The following is a 19652-nucleotide window of genomic DNA, read 5'->3' on the forward strand; positions in this document are numbered from 1 at the left end:
AAATAAATATTAGACCACCTACTACACCCTGAGGATCTAACACATCTCTTGTCCAATGCAGGGCTATTTTAACATTGCATAAGGGGCAAAATGGTCCTGTCAACATATTCTCCATTGCTTTTTCCCATGTAGTTATAAAAACACCATCGAACAATGTCCATTCCACTTTTTAACAAGAGACAACATCACTTAAGTAAATGGATATTCTTGAAATCCAGCCCTACCCCTTTGTAGACTGGAGTGTTCCCACAGATCTATAGTACTTTGGTATTTTGACGTGTAAAAGACACTAGACAGTACAATATTTTGTTTTTCTACAACCCATACATACTTTATGTACTTCTATGTACTTAAATTTTAAACTTAAACCAACAATAACAAATTTGTTCTGGCTCCAGATACTTCCTCCTTCCTAAACAGGTAAAACAGCACATCTCCTAATAAAAAGTTAATGACGCATCTGTAGCAATATATTCATTCAGTATTAACATTGGACACATTTGTGTTTTACGCTGCAAATGCTGCCTGGAAGCTTGAGACATGAAGCAAACCAGCCATGGCAGCAGTAAGGCTGTAGACTCTTTGCATCAGGAGCCATGTCGCTGAATATGACCGTTGCCTAGAATACAAATCTTATGACATAATAGCAAATTGCAAGAATTGACAGATGCAATGGATATCTGCCCTGGGGCTTGCTCGTAGCTTTAGTTATTAATCTTGTTTGTATAACAATAGCATCAATGTCATCCTACCATTACATATTCCAAGAAAACTACCCGCTTGCTTGTCAGTTGCCACTGTGTTGAAACTAATTTCACATAGCCCACCTAGCAGGCATCAGATGGTAATGACTTTTAGACATCATTGATCTGAGTTGGCCTAAAGCCAGCCTGCTAGAGGTAAAGGGATCCATACGCTAAACCGCTCCTGATCTCGCGAGCTACGTCATGCTGGCAGTACGCTTTAAAAACAAGAAGCAAACAAAAGTCCTCGGCATGTTCAACCTCCCCGCTTTTTCCTCCCTCCTAGCAAATCCAAAGCCCCCGGAAACAAATTGGCAACCTAGTCATGATAGTAAGGAGACAAAAGCCAGTGAGCCCTGAAATTAGCTGATTTTCTGTGGCTTTTTCTGAAGTGACCTTCATCTGTTTCAGCAGTTGTATAACCCCGCACTCTGGCTACTGCTAAATTCCCCTTCTGCCACAGTACCATTCACTCGGGGCCATTTACATAGTTCGCAGCTAAAAGCGGGAGCCTAAAAGCCTACAGACAGCTTAAAATGAATGTGAAGCTTGCCGTTGGTTTGACCATTTAACAGAAATGGGAAAAACTGTAATAACTCATCTGGTTCAGAGCAGAGCCCCTGTCCACTCTTTCATCCTGTGTACACTCTTTTTCAGTGACACAAACACCAGCAATCTCAGCACAGGCTTATTCCTCAAACTCAACCTCTTGCTGGTTTCCCTACTGGCACCACATTGCATTTCTCCCCTCATTGTTATTTGTGATTCCCTCATACTTAAATGCCATCTACAAAGTATGCTATTTTCTTTCTTCCATGCCATTACAGATAATGTCAAATAAGATGAAACTGAAAACCAATCTCTCTCGCATCTTACTGGGAACATGCCCCTGCTCACTACATTACCGCTTGCTTAGCCTTACCTTCGTTTTTTTTCCAGTTTCAGACACACATGGCCACGTCCCTTTCCCAAACCGTTCAAGTGAAGCTCTGAAATGAAGCTCTGAATGCTATCCTGAAATCCAGGTTTCTTAGACCTGTACTATCCTGTACGAATCTTAAAGGTACATATCCTGCAAATAGTATGGATGCGCTTAACTTTACATATATAAGCAGCTACATTAAAGAAAATGGGAGTAATTGCCTGCTACAGCAGATGCAAATCTGTTTTCAGGATAGAGAAAATGGTATAATTTTGTACTTCTATTTAAAGAACACAGATCCATTTCATCTACCAAACTTCATTCTTTCCAAGAGCTTTAGTGATCATGGTTCTGTTTGATGTCTTCATTCTCTGTCAGTGGGAGTCTTGCTATTTACTTAAAAGCAACCAGAATGCCAAACCAGATGTTTAGTGATTTATTCTGATGTATTATTGGATGCTGTGGATGACAAAAGATTGGGGTGAGCACTCTCCTTTCTGCCTATGAAGTCTTCCAAGCTTTTCAGTGTTATTGGTGGTACAATAATTAGCTAATTCCCTTAATTTTGGAGAGGCCATATCAGCCAAAGCAGATGGAATTTGATGATTAAGCTTTATCACAACATTTTTGTAGGCTGTTACCTTTCCTTTTGCCTCTATTTTTAAAAGGATGTTCAATGCACTGGATATTTTTTTAAAACTCTCAGGGAGAAGATTTTCAAAACAAAATCTGGGCCAGATTTTCAACAGCCTCAGCTCAGAAGAAGCGACGGGATTTTCCAGGTCTTTGATGAACAATCTGGCTATCAACATCGCCTCAGCGATCTGCTGGATATGCTGGGCTCCACTGAACAACAGTCTCTGCTTTGTTCCCTCCCCTACTTCTTTTAACATTTTCTCTCCCGTGCTTTTTACCCAACAGTAGTTCCTTGTTTGTCCTTCAAGGAACTATCGTCATTCTGATGAAGAGGTCAGAGGATTTCCAGCCCATATTCAATTCACTCTTTCCCCAAAACTGGGAAATTTTTAGATTTCTTCCCAGACTGTATTATTCCTCCAATTAAGTTCCCCAACAGTTTCACTCCTACAATCTGGTACTTCTGTAATTCTGGTTTTGCAATCCTAAATTCAAGTGCTTCATTCCTTTGTTACAGAGGATTTTGCACCATGGATTTTACTACATAAGGAGTAAAAAAAAGAAGAAAATAACAATAACCACCAAAGCAATCCTCCATGCAATATCTCAACCCCCTTAAAGCATAGTGTGGACGTGGTACAGGGGCTGTGCTCGGAGCTCCAGTTTTGCACTTTGGAGAGAGAAGGAGGGCAGAAGGCTCTCTGCTTCTTTACCGCAGCTGCTGACACTTTTCTTCGGAAAACTCCCTGAAGCCAGTTGAGGAGTTACTCACCTATATGTACTTAGTTGTCTGATCACTGGCCCAGAGCTATTTAGAGGTGGATTGTGTTTCTCACACAGATCTCGAGTCAGCAAATAAGATTACTTGTCAGCTGAGTCATTTCTGCTAGCTTTGCGTTAAGCACCATGGCCGGAGGGACAGAATTTAGGCTAAGTAGGAGGGCAAAAGCTCAGCATCACTCAACAGCAAACTCCCTGCAACCAGGTCAAAAAAGCAGGCAGAGTTCAAATGAGAGTGTGTCATAGCTGCACGCAAGAGGATCTGGCTCTCCCCATAGCCTTGGAAGCAGGAGTATCTTCACAGGCATGAGGTTGACCTGAGGTGACACTCACACAACCTGATGGGATACCCACAGGTGAGCACAGCATGGCAGGCAAGCCAAACCATTCTCAGAACCACATTGTACATCCCAAAATTGCAACCTGCATCATGCAAACTGCCAATTTTATGCAGAAAACTGGAGGGAGGAAGAGGAAAGAATGTCTATCAACATAAAGTGCATTAAAATAAACTGCTCAGGACAGGGAGAGCAGAAAAGGTGGGTATTCAAGAGACCCTCTGGTCTCATTCCCAAACACATTTTCTTTCCCTAATTTGAATGTGTAATCAAAAAATGGCTACAAAATCACTCCAAGGCCCACCTGAGGGTTTCTGTCTGCTCAGAGGCCCACAGCCCTGATGCTGCAAAGGGGCAATACAAAGAGATCACAAAGTGCTCCCTGCAACAACCAGCTTCATTTTCCTACCTGTTTGATTGCAATTCCTAAAATTATTAATCTCACCCCGCCCTTTGAAAAAATTACTAAACTACCCCTACAGATAGGCCCCACCTGAAAATAATGGTCCAGATCTGAAGTCCTCACCTCTCAAAAATTCAGGTTCAGGATTTTGTTCAGACACATTCTAGAGATATGGTGGTGTCAGTGATAAAGCTGCAGTGCTGGCTCTCCAAATATCCCTCCCCAAAGCTTGGGGGCAACTTGAGGTAAAAATTCAAGCTCATTTGCAAATTGCAGGGAGGTTACAAAGATTTCAAAGCCATGCAAAATCCAGCAGCAAGCACAGCCAAGCTACCACCCAGCAAAGCAGCCTTCAAAACATGCTGCACTTTCAAAGGCCTCGTAGGTTTTGCACGCATTGGACATCTTCCTAACAGTCCCCAGCAAGAGTGGGGAACGGCAGCACTGAAGCACAACAGGAAAACACACGCAGAAGGCAAGGTCCCTGCAGCCAAGTCCAGCCTGTAAATTTGGGCAGCTGACATTACAGATGTCTTCCCGTTGCCCTGTTGCTAAAGATTGGCTGTTCTGAAAAGACAGATTGAGACAGGTCAGTGGGCACACACAAAACACTGCTCAGACACCCAGAAATATATCCGGTCAACGAACTACATCAAGACATGGGCCTGAGTTACTGGTCACCATTGAAGAGATTAAATTGGTGCGTGTCAATAAACAAACAGTAAAGGAGATGGCAGAAATCCTTTTTCCCTTTCCATCTCTTCCCTTTGCTGCTGCTTTTTCCTCGGTCCCATTTCTGAGCCTCGGTACCAAGCCCCAAGGTTTTAAAGCAGCAGAGCAGCAAGGATCGCTGGAGGGGATCAATGCTAGGATCAATTTTCTCTCGATACACGATCACCCATTCCAGGGAGAAGGGAGACAGCAGGAGCTCTAAGTCAGCAATCAAGAACCCACATCAGCCCCCAGGGTGTAACAGGCTGCAAAGTTTCCTGATAACATGAGGCACAGCCAAAGAAAACACACAGTGTTGTGGTATTCCTGCCTGGGAGGCACAAATTCTCCATCACCTCCAAGCTTCCTGAGCCCCCATCGAAAGGATTAGATTAGAAAAACTGCTGAAACCAGAGCCTTTCAGGGAGGCCAGGCAAGAAGTCACAGCACGACAAAAAGGTAAGCGGGGGTGCTGTAGGGGCGGGAGCCCTTCTTCCCGTGGTGGCTGCATATTGGCATGTATTAAACATAGACACAACAATAAGCAATAAATCACAGCCTAGGAGAAGTGCCAGGTGGAATGCACTGGAGGAAATTAAAACATCCTTCTCGATACAGTTCTGTATTGAAAGAAATACAAAGGAGGCCAAGTTGACTTATCACCTACATAGCCAGGATGCAAAGGGGAAAAAGGGTTCCAACATTTGCAGCAGAAAAATTTGCAGTTGCATCATTTCCTACTCAAAAAAGCTTAGCTTAAAAATTAATAATAATATCACAAATATGCTTTTAAACAAATAAATAATTGCCTTCTTTGGCTTTCCTAAGTTTTCTTCTTTTTTTCCTCCTTCTTTCAAATGCACTGTCCCTCCACAAGACTCAGCCATGGGGCAAAGGATCCATTACAATGTACACAAGTACACTGCCTGACCTCAATTCAACAAATTTGGACCTCTCACATCGCCAGACGTATGCACCCACCACGCTGTCAGGAGACCCTATCTTGTGTACCTTGGTATAGCCCAGCAGCTAGCTTAAATTGCCTACAAGTAGCACGAGACTAGTCAAGGGAGAAGGAGTTTGAGTCTCCATCCCCCAAAGAGCTGGACTGCTTTCTTATTTCACTGAAAAATGCCTCCAGAAAGTTTGTTTTAGAAAAGAAACAGCGTTGGTACACAAGCTTCCCAGTAATTTCAGCCAGGACTCGGTGCCATACAACGCATAAAACTGAGGCTGCTTGTGGCCACCAGCGTGCAAGGGAACCTCTTGGAGCTGGGTTTCTGTTTTGCTGGGATAGGGTTATGCTGGCAGGGGGCTGCGCTGTGGCCCTCGGGTCCTAAATCGATGGTGCCCCTCTGAGGTACCCCCACCCGTCTGCCCTCCAGCCACTGCTGCTTTTTCCCCGCTTGTCCCTTTTTTAGGCAGTTGAGCAAACCTCCACTATTTGAGTTTTAATGGAAGTGTCATACAAAGTACTTATGCAGGCTGAAACTGGGACACGATCTATAAATTACCAGAAAGCTGAAGTCAAGATTAGGAGAGAAAGAAAAAGAACTCATTTCTCTTGAAACTGGATCATATATATGTATACATACATAAATATTCTCAAACTGAAACTCTCCAGGACAGCCTGAAGAGGACAGCTGTTATGTTCTACCTTTTTAAAGCTCTGCTTTTACAGGCTGAGGACAGGATGGCATTTTCCAGCTGTGGTTTTCTTTCTCTTACTAAACACTTCTGTGTCAGCCCGTCTGTATAACCAACTAAACCTTTACACACTAAACACTTCTGTGCCAAATTTACAGTAATGACCAAGTTATATTTTCTGAAAGGGATAATTAAGAGGTTCAGCAAAAATACAAAGAACTGGCATTTTTATATTTAGACAGACATGAATATAGTACAAGCTGATAGATAAACTCTATTTGTTGAAAATAAAATGATGGTGACATTTTCTATATCAGTTTTTTTGGCAAGAGAACAGGGACATCTTGCAGTAGGCCATGAAAGAGGGAATCCATTTAGACATAGCTAACAAATTCCTTCCTCTTGTCTAGCACAGAGGACACCAGTTTCAGACAAAACTCTCGTCAAGCAAAGCAAGGCCAAAGCAAGAAAGGAGGAGGAAGAATCTTTCTGAGAGATGTAAACAAGCCATTACCCGCAGCAGACCCCACTCCACACTCAGGGAGATTATTTGAGCATATGGCTCACTCAGTTGGTATCTCACTTTCACCTGCTTAAATGGGGGGATACCATTTGGATGCAAAAACCTTCTACACACATTTCTGGGCGGAAAATGGTTCTGGAGCCAGGGCTGACAATTAAAAAAAGTCTTTTTTCCTACTCCCTTGAAAAGGTACAATCAAGGCACAGAATCTATCCAGGTGTAAGAGGTGTCACACATAGTTGAGATGAGCTATTGGGTTCCAAAAGCAGTAACAAGTTGCCATGCAGCCCAGCCCTGCCTCATCGGACGTTTGAGAGGTGATCACTTGCATAAGCCAGGATAGGCTGGCTGCAACCCAAATTCAGAAACCTGCAGCCATACTGCCAATAAGAAGCACCAGCAAAACACATGGAGTTAATCAAAGCAACACTGAAATGTCAATTTAAAAAAAAAAAGAAGAAGTAAATATTGCAAGTCCTTCCGTGGTAAACACACAATTAATTTCTAATGAGGATTAATTAATATTTACTAAAAAAAATATTGCTCATTCTCATTGCTCCTGTCGTGAATGTATCTATCAGGAGATGCACTTCCAACAGTGTCTTTTGTCTTGTAGTGATGAAATAAAGCATTCTACACCAAATCAGACTGGAATATGTTTCCCCGGTGCTTTTCTTTTCAGGCTGAAGTGGAATATATCAGAGCTGTAAATTTGCTTACCCTTCTGTTCTGTACATGGAGCATCTCTCCAGAGGAATTTTTAGCACTCCATTATTTAAGCCCACAAAGAGCGACCTGTCGCTGTGCAGGATTTGGAGACTCTTGATTGCTTCCCGTTGTCCGTCAGGGAGGATCTGCATTTCCTCTAAATAACAGCTCCTCAGGCTCCTGTTAGTGGTAGAAAGGGCCTTCAAGATGGTGCCATACTCTAATGGAACAAGAAACAAGGCACAAGTAAATCTTGGAGGCATTGACTTCATTTCATACCTGCCTAAAGAGTGAAATATTAATGTCAGCTTTACACAGCTGCTTTAAACCTAGTTCTGGGTCACCTGCTGCCCATGGTAGAGAGCGCTCCAGCTACAAGGTTACAGTCCTCAGCAGTTCTCAGTCATTACAGAAACCGTCTGTGAATGCATTTTAATGGGAAGCCAGAAGGATGTGAACCATCTGGAGAGTACCTGGAAAAATTTCCCAGTTGGAGCACTGACGCAGAAAAGAGTCTGGTCCTGTTACCAGTGAGTTACACAGCAAGGTGACCTGAGATAGCAGGGATCATTTCTAGTGCCTCGAGTCTATATTTCTTTTGGTTTATGGAGCAGATCGGTGTGATTTGATGCCATGACAAATGACAACAGATGCAGTGGCCCTGCTGGAAATCTCAGAGGACTCCGTAATGACTGCATGGGTCACAGATCTAATTGATCCTCTTCCTGGGAGAAGCCGTCCTGCCAGCGTGACAAGGGGATGTCATGGCATGAGCAGTGCATACACAGAAACATACATGTTTGTGCTCACAGTGCTCTTACCTAAACAATTTAAGGATCTGATAAACTATGGGACATTTATGCTGGGGAAAAGGGGGCGACCACCCCATTTTTCATTAAAACCCCAAAGAGGTCTGTCAGCCCCAATTGTTCCTGAAGCTTAACCTTTCTATCCCAGTAACATCTGTATTGGTGCCAAAGCAATTTACAGTGGTGGGGCTGGCTGCCATGCGAAGCTTCTCTTTCACTTAGGAGGACCTTAAGTGTGGAACAAGACCGAGGCCCAAGTTTGGGCTTGGTTTGTCTCAGGACTGGGTTTGTGTTCCGGGCTGCCTCTGGGCAGGGCTGTCCCTGCTGAAGCATTTGGCTGTTTTAAATGCTTCATGTTCAGCAGAGCTTACTCTTCAGTCACCACTAACCAGGGCCAGAATGCAAACACGAATAAGGAGGTAAGGTTATGGCAGTGGACCTTTCTACACAAATGATACGAGGCAGAAAGTATCCCAGCTTGCTCTCAGGCTTTGTTAGCTGGGACTCCTCACTTAAAATATCAAGATACCAAAATGGCAGAACCATGTTGTATTTCCGTTTAAGTACAATCTTCTCATCATAATCAAAGTCCATGGAGGCTCCCACAGTGGGAATGTTACTAGAACACAACCACTTTTGAAGTAAGTGGTGGTAAAAGTTAGACAAATTATGACACAGTCCTGGAAGGTGGTAACATGAGAATGAGGCAATGACTCTGCATTCAGATGTGAGATTAAACTAACACTTACGGAGGCAATCCATCTTATTCTAAAGTCAAAGCTTCTGCAATAGAGGATAACAACATTATACCCATGAGGCTGGCCATATACTCTGATTAATCAAACTATTTAATTTAACCTCTATCATTAGTATGAATATGGGCTAAGACAACCATTTATAACACTTTGTCCTCCTTCAGCATCTTTCATTTATCCAAGATATCTGCGCTTTTCAGAAGAGGCAATGTGTCCTGCTAATTAGAGGATGGCAGTAAAAATCAAGAGACTAAATCATATACTTAATTCTACCACTGGCTTGCTATGCTACCACAAAAAAGCAGTTGCCTCAGCTTCTCCATCTGCATTACATTTCAGTGCATGCCCATCCCCAAAAGCACTGGGAGTCATCCACCAGTACGCACACGAAAGTGCAAAGAAAGAAATAATTAAAATCTTGGGCAAGCCTGGAGGTTAAGTCTTATTATTGCTTATTTAGAGATGAGTATGTCATAGTGCAGAGAGGCAACTTACGTGCACAAAACCACAGAGCATTTCAGCAACCTTTGCTCTTCCCCGCTGTTACGTATTAGTCTGATTAGTTGAAACATGTTTTTATAAAAGGGAGAAAAATGTTATTGTTGTTTTTAAACACAATGAAGATTTGTGGTCTGCTCACTTGGGACTCTGCCTCAAGTCCTCCATCCTGCTTTTAATCTACTCAGGCAAACTAATTTCCATGCAGTTTTGTGCCAAAATGATATTGAATGACAACTGTGTAATGATGTCATGACTGGGCTACTACGGCTGCTAGGTCTACAAGCAAGTGGAGGGAACTTTCTTAAGCCCTGATGCTCTTACCTGTCCCAATATACATCACGTGGTAGAGAGTATCCTTCCCCTGAACAATATCAACCACCAGTTTGGAAAATCGAATGCTGTCCTGAGTCACGTATGGATCTACAGTCACCGGCTGCACGACATCATTCATCAGGAACAAGCGCTGTGCATCCTGCAGGACTCTCTCCGTCAGGTTCTCGTTAGGGCTGTCATCACTCAGCGTCCCACACTAAACATGGAAGATTGAACTTCAGCACCTGCATTTTCTCCCCACTCCAGCAGCCCAAGACCAAACCCTGAAATTCTTCTGGAAATCCATGTCCTGTTGATTTCCTGCAGAGGTGGGTCTGTGGGGGGGGGGTTACAGGATCAGGCCCTTAGCCTGATCTTAGGTCCTTAGCCTAGCTTTGGCCTGTAGCCCACTCTTTATAAATGTTTCTCCCAGCTGGTCCACTGGCCAATGATGTGATGTTTCATTCCCTTGTGTACCCTGGAGCCAGCACACCAGAAGGGCAAAAGACATTAACAAACGAGGAGGAAAAGAAAGAATTAGCTGTACAAAGCTGTACTAGCTGTACAAAGATGTAAAGCTAGCAGTGGAAAGAAAGTTTTTGTGGTAATCCTTGAAGCATTTCAAATCATCTTCAGACTCTACCTGGCATCTCAGTCAGTACAATGCACGAAAACTGGAGGTTAAAAAACCTGAAAAATGGGTTGGTTTTGCATCGAAGAACCCAACTCACCACACTGCTTTTCTCTTGTGTGCTCCCTTTTGAGCAGACACCTCCAGCTTCATCTTAAGCAAGGCAGTTTAGCCACTAGCTTCCCCCTCCCCACACGCAGCTCTTCTATCCTCACAGCAAATGACAGGTCAACTGGTGTCCATCCATCCTCTAACATCAAGGGGTGCACTGAGATAGGACTCAATGCCCTTGTCCATCCAGAACAGGGGGGAAGAAGAGAGCTCATTTTCTGTCTTTTAAACATCAGCATAAGTCCTACCAGATGGATAATGCATTTTAAGGCCTGAGTTTCTATCTCACACTAATCCCTAGAATCCAGCATTTTCAAAAGCCAGTTTCGTGGTCCATGTCGGTAGCCAGGGCTGGATCCTCACTCTTCCCCACAATGCCATGCGTGGTGGGCAGAAAATTTATTACTCCAAAAGACAGCTGGGTGACTATTTATCCTATCCAAGGCCATGGGAGTCAGTGGTACAACTAGAATTCCTGCCAATTCCCATATTCAGTCCATGGACAACTTTGCTTCTCACTAATCATAGATTCATAGAATAGTTTGGGTTGGAAGGGATCTTTAAAGGTCATCTAGTCCAATCCCCCCTGCAACGAGCAGGGACATCTTCAACTAGATCAGGTTGCTCAGAGCCCCGTCCAACCTGACCATGAATGTTTCCAGAGATGGGGCATCTACCACCTCTATGGGCAACCTGTTCCAGTGTTTTGCCACCCTCATTGTAAAAAATTTCTTCCTTATACCTAGTCTAAATCTACCCTCTTTTAGATTAAAACCATTCCCCCTTGTCCTATTGCAACAGGCCCTACTAAAAAGTCTGTCCCCATCTTTCTTATAAGCCCCCTTTAAGTATTGGAAGGCTGCCATAAGGTCTCCCCAGAGCCTTCTGTTCTCCAGGCTGAACAACCCCAACTCTCTCAGCCTTTCTTCATAGGAGAGGTGTTCCGTCCCTCTGATCATTTTCGTGGCCCTCCTCTGGACCTGCTCCAACAGGTCCATGTCTTTCCTGTGCTGAGGGCTCCAAAGCTGGAGGCAGTACTCCAGGTGGGGTCTCACCAGAGCAGAGCAGAGGGGCAGAATCACCTCCCTCAACCTGCTGGCCACGCTTCTTGTGATGCAGCCCAGGATACGGTTGGCTTTCTGGGCTGCGAGCGCACGTTGTCGGCTCGTGTCTAGCTTTTCATCCACCAGTACCCCCAAGTCCTTCTCTGCAGGGCTGCTCTCAATCCCTTCATCCCCCAGCCTGTATTGATACCAGGGGTTGCCCTGACCCAGGTGCAGGACCCTGCACTTGGCCTTGTTGAACCTCATGAGGTTCACATGGGCCCACTTCTCGAGCTTGTCCAGGTCCCTCTGGATGGCATCCCATCCCTCAGGTATGTCAACCACACCACTCAGCTTGGTGTCATCTGCAAACTTGCTGATGGTGCACTCAATCCACTGTCTATGTCATTGATGAAGATATTAAACAGCACTGGTTCCAAAACAGACCTCTGAGGGACACCACTTGTCACTGATCTCCATCTGGACATTGAGCCATTGACCACTACCCTCTGGATGCAATCATCCAACCAATTCCTCATCCACCAAACAGTCCATCCATCAAATCCATATCTCTCCAATTTAGAGAGAAGGATGTTGTGGGGGACCATGTCAAAGGCCTTACAGAAGTCCAGACAGACGACATCACTAAGTGATGCTCACACCTGAGTAATTTCACTAGAAAAACCCCACAAATTTCTTTTCCTTCATTTTGTGTCCAGGTGTTTGGGCTTTCCTTGAACAAGAAGTTAGTGTACGGTGAATTAGGATGGCGAATTACAGCACTCCAGCTACAGTGTACAGATTTCCCATGTGCATACTCTCAATAAGCATCAAAGCAACTCTTTGCAGTGTGGCTGCCTTTCCAAGGTGCACCATGGAGAGCTTCTCTTACAACATGCTAAAATGAGTTGGCAGAAATTTAGCTCACATTTACACAATAAATACGGATCCTAACAGCTGGTGTACTAAGCCCTACAATATCTTGGAGCTTGTGTGAACTAGATGAACAGGGTGATACTAATTCCCATCACCTATGAATGTGGCCACTTTTTTATCAACTTTAGCATCTTCCTGAGCAGCCAAAGGAAACATCAGTGTTTTTTTGATGTGTCCTCAGGTGGGTTTTAATGTTTTTTCTATTGCAGTGGTCTTTTTAATTTCATGACTGCCTCATCCCAGGTTCTAAAGAGTTTTTAGATCCCTCTCTTCTGCTGTCTCCTATACTCCTGTCTTGCTTTGGATGCTTTTCTCCCAACTCACTTTCTGTTCTAGAGCATCACTGAAGGAGGAGTCCCAGTGGCAGGAATGTCATTGTTGGTTTTGTTTTCTGTTCTCATCAAGTCACAGATAATCCTTTTGGTCTATTGGCAGCCTGTGTGCTGACACAGCATCCCTCTGGTTTGGTTTTATTTTGTTTTGTTCTAATTTCCTGACTATCTGCACTGCCCTGATCCTCTATATCCTTCAGTATTTCTCCTTCCTCTCTGCAAGAAAAAAAAAATCTGGCATCTTTCCCTCATCTTCCTTTGTGAACACTGAGGCAAAAAAATTAATTTCATTTTTTTTGCAATATCTGCCTCTTCTGTCGCTAAATTACCCTTGTCATCTCCTAAAGGCCCTTCACTGACCTCTTGTTCCTCCTGTACTTGAAAAACATCTTAATCTCTTCTTGCAATCTTCCTTTTGTCCTCCACATACCTCCTTTTCCTTTCCTTATTTTCCTCTGACTCTTTTCTTTCATCTTGCTGCTGCAATCTTTGCACTTCACATTCTATCTGATACTTTTCACTACATGGAAATGCTTTCCAAAGTCCTTTTCTATTCCTCCTGGGTTAGCCCAGCAAGGGACAGAAAGTCCTTGAATCTCAGTTAACCTTAATACTCCCTTTAAACTCATTAAAAAAAAAAAAATCCTGGAGATGTTTGGCATGGCTGGGCCTTCAGCGAAGCTTTGTTTCTTGGTTTGAGTGCATGAAGCTGAGGGGGTGATTGAGAGCCCAATCCTGTTCCACCTTGTAGAGGCAGAAGCCTTCACTCAGGTGCCATGAGGGAATTCAGGGGAAGAAATCAGGTTCCTCAGCAGGAACGCAAGCACGTCCCTGCCTGCAGCGTGGACCTGCCTCCCGTCTGCGCTTGCTGTGATTTCAGGTGACTGCAGAGTCCTTTCTGGAAGGTCCCTGACATCACCAGCTTGAAGGCAGATGGCATTTGCAGGCAGCCTCAGCACGTTTGCCATAATAAAGGAGAGCCAGAATCACACAACTGGGCTGAAAGGATTCACCATAGGGAAGCAAGGACAGGAAGATAAGTACATCCTCCCCAGGATTCCCCAGGTGGGAAGGGACTGAGCTGTAAAATGGGCTCATGTTTCAGAAGACTCAGGTTTGCTGGAGCTGTCACAAACATATTCTGCACCACACTGACTGAATCTGGGCATAATGCGACTGAAGTTGTTTTATAATTTTCAAATTGGCCTTAAGTCAAAATCCTGGAAAATGGCTCACTCAATAAAAAAAAGATTTTTCAAAACAAGAAGGAACCACTGTGACCATCCTCATGTGTCCTCTTCCACCAGTTACTGCTGTAACACGTCCATAACTTCTGGCTGAGCTACCGTGTCTTGGAAAGACATCCCTCTTGCACTGAAACACTGGTAGCCTTCGGGGCCCTTATCAAGTGATGGAAAATTCATCACACCCTTACACAGTCACAGTGGTTAATTACCTTTCTTGTTTAGAAATATAGGTTGTCTCCATTCTAGTCTGACTTTGTCCAGCTTCAGCTTTCAATCCTTCCCAGTTCAGTGGGGACATGTCTCTATATCCCCTTGTGAGGATCACGTTCTCGGAGTTCACGTGTCGGTGATGAGCGTAACAGAGATTTAAATTATTCATCATTACAAAAAATCTGAACGTTCTTATTATCGGTAAAACCATTCAATTTTTGCCACGAATCCTGTGGTCTCAATAACATGTGGCAAGGAGTTCCACAGACTAAAACACTTGTAAATCTGGAGAAATACAATTTATCTGCACCGTGGGTCTACCTGGAAAAATGAGCCCCACACAAATCAACCCATTGGAGTGACAGAATGTAAAAGGGACTGGAGTAGACTGAAGGGCAGCAGCAGTACCTGGAAATTAGGGATGGGGTTTAACGTTGGCAGCCACGCTGATCTTGGGTTTTCTTGGTAACGGAAAGGGCCATTAAATGCCTGAGTAATGGCACTCAGATTGAAGGCACACACTGCTGAGGCAGCTATGCTGTTTCTGGAAAAGGGGAAAAAAAATCTATTTAATCATTAGAACATTGACATTTTCATCATAACAGACATCAGACTCCACTCAAATAAAATACATGTAAATTGCTAGGTAGATGTACAGTGATACCAATCTCACAGGGACTAAAAATAAATAAATAAATTGTAAAATGCAGATAGCTTGCATGACAATTTTGAGAATGAATTTTAAGCTTGGTTTTAAAATGTCTGTGATTTAAGGGCCACGGAAGCACTTTGGACAAGAAAGGTGAATACAGTTTAATTTGCATGGATTATTTGTGTCTGGTTTTATTTTTATTATTTTAACAACCCATCTATCTTTATTGATTACAAACAACCTAATTTTTAATCTCTTGGTGTTTCTCAAGGTGAAATACTGTTTCTACAGGCTCCTGAAATCTTCAGCTATAAAACAGATCCCCTAATATTTATATATATTTTATATATATATATAAAAAACATAATAAAATACACACATGCATGCACATGCATGCAGGGGAAGGGAAAGGTTGACAGTGCAAACCAGGCTGGTTGTTACAGCAGCTCAGCATGCAAAAAGGTCTTGATAATACGTGAAAGCCTCTGTTTTCAATGATCACAGTTCACTTCTTTGTGTTCCCAGCTGGGAATAGCATCTGTCTCGGGCAGGCTGTTCACCATGCACGCACCAGCCAGGGGAGGCATGGCTAGGGAAATGCCGCTGCAGGAAGGACTCTTTGGAAGGGAATTCGTTTTAGGGATGCTCCACTGCCCAGTCAGCCTCACACACAGATCAGTCGGCCTTTGCTGTCCCATTTCAGCCACAGAGGACTCATTTCTGCAAGGTCCTGGGCAGGCTGAGCTCCTTTTGCCTCAAGAGGGTTGGAGGGCACCTCCCAGATGGTGAGGGCACCTCAGGGAAGCCAGCCCAAAGAGGGACGTTTGCTAAGTGCTAACCTGAAATTCAAACCTGCTCCCAGCTCTCCCCTTCCTCCCTGCTTTTTTTTTAAAGGAAAAGAACAACGTTTAGAGAAAAAGATATCAGACTAAAACTAAAAATAGGGCTAGCACAAGAGACTGATTCGTCACGGTGCCTTTTAAATAACCCAAGCCCTTCTGTATGTATCTTTCTGCTAATTAAAGCAATTTGAATTCTCTGAAAAGAACACGTTTTTTTACTAAACCAATAATTACACCCTCTCGCACAAAAAAAAGCCTTGCTCCACAATCCCAGGCTGGAAAGCAGAAGAACAGATTCTTTCACAGCATATTTCTTCTGAGCAATACAACATCAGGAAGAACTTCTTGCTTTGCCTTCCCTTTCTCCGCTCCTGCCCCTGCCTCTTCCATCCCTGGAGTGATGGAGTAGCTCACTTTGAACATGTCAAAGCAATGCCGGGCGAACCTTTCTCCACTTTTGTCTGAACACCACTGACGCAGTGCATGCTCGCAGATGGCAGCTCTTAAGACAAAGCTAATGATGGATGACAAGTAAATGCCTTGAGGCACACATGGAAAAAAAAAGAGAATGAGAAAGAAAATGAAAAAGGAAAAGAAAGAATAAAACCCCGATAGTCTAACAAAAACACTTTTTTTAAAAAAAGAAAGGATAATTTTAGGGCTTTGCTAAGGACTCCAGAGTTTAGCCCTTTCCCTTTGTAGAGAGGAGAACGGAAAGAGGTTTTCCATGAATCTGTGGCCCATTTTCCTTTCCATCTGTGGCCTGGCATATTTCCCATCCCTCCCTATGAAAAGTTTGATCCCGATCTCAAGCCAGTGACATCAACTTGTGCAGCTGGCCCCTGTGTTGCCCTGGTGTGAAGTGCAACCTCCTTTATTCCCACCTCCTACTTCCTGGGATTAACTAGGTGGTGTAGAGAATGGGTTAAGTTCAAGGAGGTTTTAACATTGTCTCCATTACCTCCCAGAAAAATTTTAATAAAAACTTCTTAAATATTTCATCAGCAGCTTCCCCAAAAAGCTCTCTTTCCTACTAATTCAGCTGGGTATAACATAACATGAAGCAATAAATCTATATGTGGGTGTTACCACAACCACTAATACCCCTTTGTTATAAGATGACCCTAAATGCATTAAACATGATCCTTCCAAAATAAAAATACCTTTAAACAAAAAAAATCATAGTTTTGTGGTGCATCGGTATTCTATTATAAAGAAAGTCAGAGCATACATCAACCCTCTTTGGTATGCAGAGCTCATGCAGCATGATATAAGTCCCAGTGGAAGTTAAAAGAATAATTACCATTATTTCTCTAGTCGGATGACAAATTGGAACATTTTCTCTTTGAACTCTCAAAAGAACATCGTGTTGTAGACCCAAAACGCTACTTGATCTAACTTCAGCTATTATCAATAACTCATTTCTTCAATTACACAAATGTTATATATTATATTGTCCTCCGAAGATACAAGAGAGAACGTACACCTGCAACGTATGAAGAGTGACTTAAGTGTAACCCAGAGGAGACGGGTAACACTCATCATGTCTCACGTTACACCTGGGAGACAGAAACAGCAGACGAGAACTCTTCAAACCAGAGGTACCTATGTCTCCCCCCTTATATTCCAAAAACTATACCAATTTGGTAAATATAATACAGTTATTAACAATTTTCCCATTTCCAACTTCTGTTCTTGGCTGGATGAACAGACAAATGGATAGATAAAACATTACCACTATGGGCATAAAAGTCCTCTCTGACTGAAAAAAGAAAACGTGTCATCTCAAATGCCCAAAGCAGTAGCCAGGCTTCCTTTTAATGTTCAGGAAGTTTGGCTAACATCCTTTAAATGTTTTTAGAGAATGACTCATGCTCCTTTCAATCCCAGGACAGATTTTCCCCAAAGTTCGCAGTCAAGGTGCAGTGCTCAATCATGTTTATTTTTTCTAGTTGCTTCTCCACTGGCTCACTTTTGACTGACGTTGGCAATGGTAGTGCAGAAACAAAACATGGAAGATGGATAAGGGTGGCCAAATGCTTACCTACTTCTTGGCCTTTACAGAGAGGGAATAACATTCGGGCTCTGTTGACTCTCATAGTGAAACTTCCAACAGTGCTTTAGCTCAAGAAGTTGGGGCTGATGTTTTGTGACTTCAAGGGCTGAAGTTCAAGCCCTGTCACACCAGCAAGTGACACATTAAAATAGGAAGGCCTGTACTTCAGTGGGGCTTCACTTTGGTTTGCTGTGGGCTTCTTGGGACCAGAGTCTTATTCACATTGAACAGTACTCCATTGCACACAAAAACCCCAAAGAAGTTGGCTACCCAGCATGAGAAAGGCACTTTGAGTGTTTGTCATGTGGAGTAACTAACTCAGATTCTCATTCTCTAGTTTACACATCAGGGTAACACCCCCCTGGAGAACATGTATTATTGAAACTCAATACCACGCAGACTGGTTATAGCTTGAAACTTATCATCCTAGCCTTGGGCTTCAGAGAAAAAGTTATTTGAGTTTTCCTGACTTAAAAGTATACATTATGAGTTTTTTAATATATTTTTTAATTAACTCCTCTTCTCCTTTCTGCTTTCACAGCTACACTAAATCATTCCAATTACAAGTTTTTTCAATATCAAGCCAAGAAGAGGTGATTATGAAGTTTCAGAAATCATGCCTTCCCCTCGGAGTTCCAACGTTGCTTTTGATTTGTAGACCTGAAACATTCTGTAGCGGAGGTACAGTCCCCCTTGGAAATGTCAAATGCTGTGTGGCCCTCATGACCTTGCTTCTATAAAGTGTTGTTCAACAGCAATTTATGTTGATTTCAGTCTAGGCTGTTGTGATCCCATCTGCCTCATTCTCGTCCTTCCAGTCCTTCTCTCCCAAGCATATGTGCCTGTCCATCTCATGGGCCAGCCCCAATGCTCACACAATTGTGTCTGATTGTCCAGGCAGTTAACCTGGCTGAAAATTAATTACGTTTTTCTGTTGGGTCATTTTTAGACCAGCTCTCTGAACTACAGAAGTAGCATTCCTACTACAAAAAAGTCAGAAGTCTGTCACAGCCCAGGTTTATATCAAATTAAGTTACCCTAGAACTGCACAGTGCCCTTTTATGGACTCCAGGAATCTATGAACCATGGATTAAAAACATTGTCCTAAAGGCTATGTTGCCATGATGGATAACACAGACCTATCTATTCCTTCACATTAACCAAACGATCTTTCAAAAATGAATCCTCAGACTGCCTAAGAAATCAGGATATTGTCAGTCTCAGACTGCTGGGGATAGAAGAAGGGCAGTAAAACCAGTGCAACTTACACATTAGTAGTGAAGACACCATAGATCAGATCTTGCTCAGGAAGGTAGAAGGTGCTTTGCAATTCATTATAATAGAAAGGGATTTCTCCAGCACGGGAGCAGTTCAGCCTGGCCTTCATGAAAGTTGTCCATGTGTCCTCCAGCAAAAATCTCCCTCCAATATCATTTTTGCAAACCCTTGCCACACGAGAATACACTGTTTTCCCACAGTCATGTTCTACTGCATTCTCACGGAAGAAGAAATAGGTGAACAAACCGATGTCATAGGCAGCAATAAAGTTAGGCTCTGAAAAACAAACATTTGAAGAGATTTATACAGGTCAGAAATCAATCCATGCTAACTGACTTGCTCAATGCATTGCACCGCCAGCTCCCTTTACGCAGGCTGTCAAAGCTGGGACCACAGGGAGTTTGGAGCCAGCAGAGGACATAAAAACAGTAGATGGGAATAATGATATATGGGGATACAGCACTAGTTCCATTTTTCAGATCTTGGAAAGACCCCGTTGTTTCCCCACTTTATTGGCAAAGCTGCT

At 43.2% G+C, this 19652-nt stretch overlaps 1 protein-coding gene across 1 annotated transcript in view; it reads right to left on the reverse strand.

Moving 5' to 3' along the window:
• SEMA5B (semaphorin 5B) overlaps nt 1–19652 on the reverse strand; it is a 276468-nt gene that overhangs the window by 46318 nt on the left and 210498 nt on the right. Inside the window, exons 10-13 of the mRNA XM_075512117.1 lie at nt 19117–19402; nt 14707–14842; nt 9798–10005; nt 7424–7631 (exon numbers count right to left, since the gene is read on the reverse strand). Coding sequence (XP_075368232.1) covers nt 7424–7631; nt 9798–10005; nt 14707–14842; nt 19117–19402 — 838 coding nt within the window. The remainder of the gene's footprint in view (nt 1–7423; nt 7632–9797; nt 10006–14706; nt 14843–19116; nt 19403–19652) is intronic.

Source organism: Mycteria americana, chromosome 9, assembly GCF_035582795.1.
Source record: "Mycteria americana isolate JAX WOST 10 ecotype Jacksonville Zoo and Gardens chromosome 9, USCA_MyAme_1.0, whole genome shotgun sequence".
Taxonomy (NCBI): Eukaryota; Metazoa; Chordata; class Aves; order Ciconiiformes; family Ciconiidae; genus Mycteria; species Mycteria americana.